This window comes from Centruroides sculpturatus, unplaced genomic scaffold (genome assembly GCF_000671375.1).
Source record: "Centruroides sculpturatus isolate CEXI.00-Female unplaced genomic scaffold, Cexi_2.0 scaffold45, whole genome shotgun sequence".
In the NCBI taxonomy this organism is placed as follows: domain Eukaryota; kingdom Metazoa; phylum Arthropoda; class Arachnida; order Scorpiones; family Buthidae; genus Centruroides; species Centruroides sculpturatus.
The window spans coordinates 541,887-551,102 of record NW_019384310.1 but is presented as its reverse complement, the minus strand read 5'-3'; the positions used below and the strand labels follow the sequence as shown (position 1 = coordinate 551,102).

General features: G+C 35.5%; 2 protein-coding genes across 2 annotated transcripts in view; one reads left to right on the top strand and one right to left on the bottom strand.

Annotated features, from left to right (window-relative positions):
- The first annotated feature begins 1,058 nt into the window (after positions 1-1,058).
- On the top strand, positions 1,059-2,216 carry LOC111621552 (tigger transposable element-derived protein 1-like). The gene is made up of 2 exons (XM_023363724.1): positions 1,059-2,033; positions 2,091-2,216. The coding sequence occupies exons 1-2, from the start codon at positions 1,059-1,061 to the stop codon at positions 2,214-2,216; spliced, it is 1,101 nt and encodes a 366-aa protein (XP_023219492.1).
- A 4,203-nt stretch (positions 2,217-6,419) lies between these two features.
- Positions 6,420-9,216, bottom strand: part of LOC111621544 (endothelin-converting enzyme 1-like) — a 5,456-nt gene continuing 2,659 nt past the window's right edge. The window contains exons 7-8 of the mRNA XM_023363714.1: positions 7,661-7,728; positions 6,420-7,594 (exon numbers count right to left, since the gene is read on the bottom strand). Coding sequence (XP_023219482.1) covers positions 7,492-7,594; positions 7,661-7,728 — 171 coding nt within the window. The 3' untranslated portion in view covers positions 6,420-7,491. The remainder of the gene's footprint in view (positions 7,595-7,660; positions 7,729-9,216) is intronic.

Below are 9,216 nucleotides of genomic sequence, written 5' to 3'. Positions count from 1 at the left end.
ACGAAACTTTCTGAACCACTTACGGCACGTGGAATCATCAATGGCTCTCTCACCATACACAGAACATATCTTTTTTTGTGTCTGCGAAGCATTCTTGCCTTTTTGCCTTTTCGGAAATAAAAAAGCATAATATGTCAAAAATGCTCCTTATTTTCTGCCATTTGTAATGCTTAACAAAATTTTAAAAACACAACTAAGTAACACAGCTTTATTCTCAAATACTAGCTGAGATTCCTTTTGTCGAACAACATCGAAATTTTACACATATGAAGGAAATAACACTTTAGTGTTGCGTTTTTAGCCAGCTGGTGCTAAAAACGGAACGAACTTTTGCGTCAACCCAATAGTTTCCAGCAGTTCTGGAACCTAAAAAATTTCAGTTGCTCTTAGGCATGCGCGAGGTAAGCATTGCTTTTTCGAGTGTGCTAAACTTCGTTTTTTAGTTTTGTTATTTATACTGTATATTTAATCAATATGGCACCCAAGAAAGAGCAAAGTGATAGTGACAATAGAAAATGTTTTAGTGTCACATTAAAGAAAGAGATTATTGCAAAACATGAGAATGTTGTTCATGTTCCTGACATCACTAAAGAATATAATGGCAAAATCGACTATCTCTACAATTATTAAAAACAAAAAAGCCAAAGCATTTAAGGCTGCCGAAGTGGCTAAAGGAGTGAATGTGATATCGAAACAAAGATCTAAAGTTTTAGATGAAGTTGAAAAACTGTTGCTAATATGGATCAATGAAAAGCAACTTGCTGAAAACAGTGTTAGTGAAGCTATAATTTGTGAAAAGGCTAAAAATTTATACAATGACTTGTTTACCCAGACACCCAGTACAAGTGCAGACAGGCAGGACTTTAAAGCGAGCCGAAGTGGTTTGATAGGTTTCGTCGAACTGGCATTCACAGCGTCATAAGATACGGGGAGGCTACAAGTTCAGATGAAAAAGCAGCGAAAGCATTTGCAGATGAATTCGCAGAGTTTGTAAAAAGTGAATGATACATCTGGAATCAAGTGTTTAATTGCGATGAGACCGGTGCTTTTGGAATAGAATGCCTAGACAAACGTGCATAACCCAAGAAGAAAAAGCACTTCCCAGGCACAAGTCAATGAAGGACAGACTTACTCTTTTATTTTGCGCTAATGCAAGTGGTGACCTCAAAATCAAGCCACGTTTAGTCTACAACGCTGAAAATCCCCGTGCCTTTAAGAGCAAAAATGTGATAAAGTCCAAACTGTCTGTACAATGGAAGGCAAATAGTAAGGCATGGATAACTCGGACTTTATTCATGGATTGGCTCACAGAAGTGTTTGCTTCTGCTGTTAAAAATGATCTTCAGGAAATGGATGTTCCTCTTAGATGTCTTCTCTTAATGGATAATACTCCAGCACATCCACCAAATTTGGAAGATGACTTGAATAGTGAACATGACTTCATCAAGGTCAAATTCCTTCCACCCAACACAACTCCATTACTGCAACCAATGGATCAGCAAGTGATTTCCAATTTTAAAAAGCTGTATACCAAGGCACTGTTTATTATGTGTTTTCAGGTTATCAATGATACCAACTTAACTCTTAAAGCTTTTTGGAAGGAGCATTTTAACATCCTGCATTGTATCAACCTTATTGACAAAGCCTGGAGTGAGGTCTCTCACCACACTTTGCAAATGGCCTGGAGGAAACTTTCGCCAACTTGTGTCCCAGAGCGAAACTTTCAGGAATTTGAAGAAGAGAGCTCTCCTGATGTAGTGCATGAAATCGTGTCCATTGGCAAGAGTTTGAGAGTAGAGGTAGATGATGCAGACGTGGAGGAGTTGCTGAAAGATCATCAAAATGAACTAACAACAGAAGAGCTGGTTGCCATGCAGGAAGAACAGATGAAAGTCTTACAAGAAGAGCATTCGTCAGAGGAAGAGGCTAGGGAAGAAATCACCAGTGCTGAGATCAAGGAAATTTGCAGAAAATGGAATGATGTGCAGGAATTTATCGAGAAGCACCATCCTAACAAAGTTGTGGCTAATAGGGTTATTAATTTAATGAACGACACTGTGCTAGCGCATTTTAGAAAAATTTTGATTAAGAGAGTAAGACAATCAACTTTAGACCACTTTCTTGTTCCTTATCAAAATAGACTTCGACTCGAAGAAACTCCCGATGCAGTGCTACCCGATATTTTTATGGAGGAGGATTCCTCTTCCAAGCATTAAGCTCCGTAGAAACAAAGGTATGTACTGTACAGTGCTACTTTATTAAAATTATAAGTTTTCTTCATGGCTGTGGTCTATGTTTCCCCGAGACTAATTTTCTGCCCAGTCTCATTCTGGCTGAGAGGAAACTTCGTAGTCTTCCGGTGGTCTGCTGTATACACTTTTTCTTATGGAGTTGCGTGTTTTAAATACNCATAAAAGCTTTAAAATTATAAGTTTTCTTCATGGCTGTGGTCTATGTTTCCCCGAGACTAATTTTCTGCCCAGTCTCATTCTGGCTGAGAGGAAACTTCGTAGTCTTCCGGTGGTCTGCTGTATACACTTTTTCTTATGGAGTTGCGTGCTTTAAATACTGGTTCATCAGAATTATTTATTTATCAACTGCATTAGCAAATAATAATAAAAAACCCTCCACAGAAGGGGTCGACAAAAAGTCGAGGAATCCTTGAAGGGGTAGACAGTCAAAAATGTTTATGGACCTCTGATCCACATGTAGTTGTAAGCATAACAGAAAACATGCAATTTTCATAAGAATATTCATATTAATCTCTTATGATTACATCAAAAACAGTCCTTTTATTGAAAAATCGAATATTTCCATTTGTAAAATTGACTTGGCCACTTTAGTGTTTAATTTTTTTGTTTATCAAACCTGCCATATTCTCAAAATATCAAATGATATTTTTTAAAGCATACTTATCTTTAAAAGTGTTCGTGTGTGCCGAACTTTTAGACATCGAATTACGATAATTAAAGAAATTAAACGAATATGCTTTAATTAAAATAAGTGTAAAGAAGCTGACTGAAAAAATATTACTACGCGAGTCAAATACACACACATACACACCAATGTTCTTCGATTATCTCCAATGTGTGTACGTTGCAAATGTATTTCCTGGAACGAGTATTTTTTTAAAATGTAATGAGCCTAAGACGAATACGGGATTCTTGGTATAAAAGTAATAAAATACGCAATAAGTTTTTTAAATTCTATATTAATGCAGACCTATAAATTCATGATCCAAACACCATTGTCAAACTTCTAGGCTTACAAGAAAGCGGCGCTGAACCTCGCTAGTATCTAATATGGACCGGAACTTGTGTGATTTTTAAAATTAAAACTTGATTAAATATTGGATTAAAATCGTCTGTTTCTTTACAATATTATCCATAAATGCTTAATACCGTATTTTACATAATAAAACCAATTTATTTAAAATACTTTTATTAATTAACAGCGGTGGAAACCGTTCCTGAAGTAATTATTTTGACGATTTCCGGACGAACAGAAAATTCATTTGTCGTCTTCCCCTAAAATAAGAGAGAAACGTAGAAACCGTACGTTTCTCCGGAAATTATAACTTATAGGAAATACTGTATCTGCTCCCGTAAACACATAGTTGAAAATTTTCCAAAATGCTTTTCCTAATTAAAATTAATTTTTTTATTTATATATACTGTATATATATATATATATATATATATCAATTGTAGAATTGAAAATTAATGTATTAATTTGTCCTGCTCAAATAAATTGTCTAATAGAATATTGTTTTCACAGATATAAAAAGGAATTTATATGTGATAACTTGAAACTTGTTTCAAGATCCAGAAGTGCAAATTTTTATGTATTATATATACATTTTTTTTTTTTAAAGTTTAGTTAAATGCATTTATGTTTAAGATAACAATTGAACTGTTTTGTTAAAGTAATTCTTAAACTTAATCTTATATTTAAAGACTAAATTTTTTATAATTTATATATACATGTTACCGTTAAAGTCTATAATCCGTTATTCTATAGAATACCTAAACAGGCCTGTTAAAGTGTATAATAATCTAACATTCTAAACTTTAACTAGGTATTACATGGAATAGTGATCACCGCTACATTAAAGTATAGAATATAAATTCTTTTTGTTTATAAAGGTCAGAAAATGATGTCAGTGATGAAGGTAACAAGTTGGAGCCATCCCAACCAGTGTTGTTGTTGTCCATTCAAGTTATCAGTTCAACCAAACAATTGGGGTTTGAGTGTTTGTGAGTCTCACCAACAAAAAAAAAAACATGGGAAAGAAAGAGGTTGTAAAGCCAATAGTATTTTCACATACGAATTCAAGATGTTCGGTAGATCTGATAGATTTTCAGTCTCATCCTGATGGAACTACAAGTTTATTTTCGTGTACCAAGATCATTTGACTAAGTTTGTTGTATTAAGACCCTGATGTTGAACAGAAGATCTGAAGGTTATGTTTAAAAATAGGCAATAAGAAAAAAATTACCTATTTACCAAGAAGAGGGTAGAAATATTTGGGATTAAAATTGAGATTGTAAGAAGTCTGGCGAAAAGTCCAAATATCTGTCAAAGTTACATCCGTTGTACCAAACTGCCATAGAGATTTATAGAGAGGTTGAGGCTCAAGTTCAAACGTTACTCGTACACGGCCGTTGCGGCGGACGTTCGTAACATCACGTGACTCGGTTAACCTCGCGCATTGACTCACGGGAAATTTGTTGAAAAAATGGCGGATACATTTAACATGGAGGGTTACCAGCGAAGGTAAATAAACAAGTTAAATTATTTTAACGTATTTATAGGATGTTTAACGAAACGAATTAGAATAATTACGGACAGATTAGTGTTTATATACGAGATTGTTGCTCTTGCGAAAATTACTCAGTTTTTACTTTTCCGTCACTGTTATATATAAAAGAGAAAAAGTACGACGATCGGACAAAACCTGACCCCCGAGATTTTTACATTTTTGGACTCGGGGGACCCGTAAACGTCGAGAAACGCATAAAATCGCGGGTTTTCTGCGTGGACGAATATCAGTGCGTGTGTTAACGTCTATTTCGTTTTATAGTTTAGGAAGGAGTAATTATTAAGAAACGAAATTTGGCATGGTAACTCGCGTAAGAAACATTGATGTTATTAAATTTTGATAATTAAAGGGCTAGAACAGCGATTCCCAACCCGGGGTACGCGATAGGTTGTTTAGAGATACAGAAAAAAGTTAGTTATTGTGGCAGAAAAATTAATATATTATGTATCACAAATTAATAGTATTAAAAAATTATTAGGTAAAAATTGCTCCTTGCAACAATCACAAACTTTATTATACATTTCAAAATGCAAAAATAGAAATAAAAACTTGTGCTGCCGATTGTACGATGCAACAGATCAATAAATGTTGCTCACTCGGTCAATGGTAGCGGAGATACCATTATGCGTGATTAGTGAGTATGCTACGGACTTTTGATGACGGGGTGTGTTACCGTTATTATTATTATCTGTCAACAATAGAGAGGTTGAGGCGCACGTTTTAAACGTGTAAACGTGTACGTGTGACGTTCGGTGCCGCTTTCCCGTAAGCCTAAAAGTTTGACAATGGTGTTTGGATAGTCGGTGGAATCACGCTCGACATTCCAAACATCATTGTCAAACTTCTAGGCTTACGGGAAAGCGGCACCGAACGTCACACGTACACGTTTACACGTTTAAAACGTGCGCCTCAACCTCTCTAATATCCCCTCGTGTTGTTTGAAAAAAGTATTCTTTTCGTTAAAAAAGGAATCACAATTTTATTTTAATTACAAATGTGATTTATAAAATTGACGATTAGAAGATTTTAACACGTAACGCACGATAAGAATGTGAATATCTTTCGAAGATTTGGGAACAATGTCTAGGGCAGTGTTTCCCAACGTGGTGCCTACGCCCCACAGGGGGACAATTCGAAAATGGACTCGTCCAGAGTTTAAGTTAACCATAAGTAGGCCGCTGTATATGTTAGGGGCAAAAGAATTTTAGAAAGGCTTAGGTGGGGCATAGCACAAAAAAGGTTGGGAAACACTGGACTAGAGGAATAACATTTATCAAGGTCAAAATGGAGGAGTCGTTCTCTATATACAGTATATATATATTTTTTTTTAACTCTTTCCGCCCTGTGGGCACTAAGAGGGCTTCTTTTTGCAAGCCCATTATAGGTTCGACCAGGCCCACAATTGGGCTGTCGGGTGGTGAGGGACGGCGGCCGACATATCCGAACGGACCACTCCCCGAAAAATTCCTGGGGATTTTTTGAGTCGTCCTCTATATAACAACCAGGACGAAGACATTTTTATTTTGAAGCTTGTTCTACAGTATGTAACTGAACTCGTCCGTTTCTCGGTGGCAATATATACCAACGTGCATAGATTGATTTATTAAAACCCCAGTCACTCTCTTCACGCCCTCGTGTATGAACGACAATTGAAAAATGACGCTACAATTTGATTCATTCATAAAAGATTATGGGAATCCAGAATCTTAGTAATAATAATCGAATAACGTACGGTACGTACCGCGAGACCCCCGATCAACTTCTTGAAAATGTAAAAATGTTTTTGAATGTATTATTATAGAATATTTACAGATGTCTTTAAAAAATCTTCAATTTATTATAGCAATTTAATAGAATAAAATTAGTGAATAATTTGAAACACTGGGCGTTCATAAATTTTCTCCCGATTATAAATATTTACCAAACAAAAGCTATGCTAACGTGTAAGTAGAAAATACAGAAACACGTTGTTTATTACAAAATTAGAGATTCTGTGCAGACTGAACGGTCCAGATGCATGGGCAAAATGGAGTCTTTGCAAAAAGAAGCTCGATGATGATCTATGATTTCACGAAACAAAATCGCAATTATGGTCCGACGAAACTTCCATAAAGAGTACGGGCGAGAATTACCAAATGTGAAAAGCATTGTAGGTTGATTCGTAAAGTTTAAACAGACTGGCGATGTTAGTGACCCGAAAAAAAAAACTGGGAGGCCAACTGTGAACGAAGAGATCGGTGATGTGCACGTAACTTTTCAATTCAGTCCCAGCAAATCCACTCGTCGTGCTTCGAATGGATTTGGCATACGTAGGAGTACAGTACTTAAGATTTTGCGTAAACGTATGTATGCTTACAAAGTGCCAATTGTTCAAGCCTCGGAACTCATCTGTAGTCCACAAAAAATGCGAACAATTATTATTTGAAGCGTGTTGGTTATTTCGGATGATCTTTCACACCTCGGGAAAAATAGACAATATCTAAATAGGGTTAGAACTAACGTTGATTTAGAGAAAGAAGGGATTGTCCGAAAGGTAATGTTTGGTGCAGGCACGTGCGTAACGGGTTGTCGGAGGCTTTTCTTCTTTCTTTTACTAAGCCCAGGATTGCAGAAAACATTTTTGCACGATCAGGAAAAGACTTTACGACTCGGACTGTAAATATTTTTAATTAACCCCATATTTTACATTTGTTTAAAGGATTCATCGGACTGTCTTCTGGGCATTTGAAGGTTTCCGAAAATTGAGGAGAATTTCTTAATGGCCCTATAACTCTGTACGAAATTAAAGACATTAAAAGCCTTAAATGAAGAAATGTAAATAATATTAAAGTAACTCACCTGTATCTTTTGGGGCTATGCGAGTCGCGTTCGTATATTTTAGTAGACTCCAGAACTTCGCAAGATAACTAAGAAACAAATATTCGTGAAATTATATATATTCATGCTCAAAGTCATTTTAATGATTAAACAATTTGGAAGGCGGTAATAATAAGTAAATAATTAAAATGATATAGAGAAAGACCGCTCGTCGCCATCTTTTTCTACTCTCGCTCTCGTATTTACTATCACATTTGTTAATAGGAGAATAGGAAAACCTGCGGCCTTTTGCGGCTTCTAACGCGGACTTGATAATATAAAATGGTACTGTATAAGTTTAATTTTGTTGTCACGAATTTTGAGCCTTGGCAGTATATTTTTTGTCGTTTTTTAATACGGATATCTAAATACAATTTACGTATATTTTTGGTGCACATTCACTGAATGTTAACAAGTTATGCAACGCGTTATCGCTCTGAAATGAAATGTGACCGTCTGAATACAAAATGCCTCACCTATTGATTAGAAATCTTAAGATTATCTCAACGAGTTACCGAATCTAATCCTAATAATTAAGATAACTCATCATTAACACTGGTTCATTACTGTGCTATCGTATCATATCAAATTGTAGCATACACGAGTGGATCGCTACAGGTTCTTACATCTTGAACTTTAGCGCTATCTATCGAATAACACTTAAGATACTCCTTTGCGTGTTAGATTTTTGTACCATGGTTCTATTCTTTGTGTATCTCGTAGCATCTCAGATTACTTTTCTACTGCAATGTGTTAAAATTAATTTCAAATTTCTGAAATTCAATTTCGAGTAGAAATCTCTTAAATATTAAGGAAAGAAAGGCTAGAGCGGCTTATTTAAATTATTGCACGTTTCAAAATTTTTATTTTATGATTTATTTAACTAATAAGTCACGGCTTTATTCGGGCCCGTCTTTGGTACGTGCGAAGTCCTGGGCCAAGAAAAACTTGGAGGCCCCTTAAGGAATTCGTAATGGAGGGTTAATGTTCATAAATTTTTCAATTAGCTTTCTCTGCTAAACATATGTTTGATGAATTTTATTAAACATAAATATAACAATATCTTTTGATTGTTTACTGTTTACAATAATTTTATTACTTGTTGCTTTATTCAATTTTGCATATTTTCGAGGTCTCGAACGTTAGGAGGCCCCCAATGTCTGGAGGCCCGGTAGGCCCACACCTAAAGACGGGCGGGAGGCAATCGGGTGAAATTTAAAGTTTCCTGGTTTTCCAGCAGGTCCGAAATGAATAAACGAATAAATGAATAAAATAGTCACACATTTCCGTGTGGAGAGGAGAAAACCAATTATTCGTAATAAAGTACAGTGGTACCTCAGGATACGAAATTAATCCGTTCCGAAACTGAGATCGTATCATGAAAATGTCGTAAGGTGGATCATCTTTTCCCATACGATTACATGTAAAACCAAATAATTCGTTCCAACGCGAAAAACATACTCAAATTAAAGCCAAGTAATACATTTAAAAAAATAACTGTAGTAAGAAAAACAAATGAAAAATGCGAACTAATGTAA

Coding starts and splice junctions, on each gene's coding strand:
- LOC111621552 (XM_023363724.1), top strand. CDS start 1,059: ATGCCTAGACAAACGTGCATAACCCAAGAAGAAAAAGCACTTCCCAGG. Junction 2,034..2,090: donor ACAAAGTTGTGGCTAATAGG/GTTATTAATTTA, acceptor ATTTTGATTAAG/AGAGTAAGACAATCAACTTT.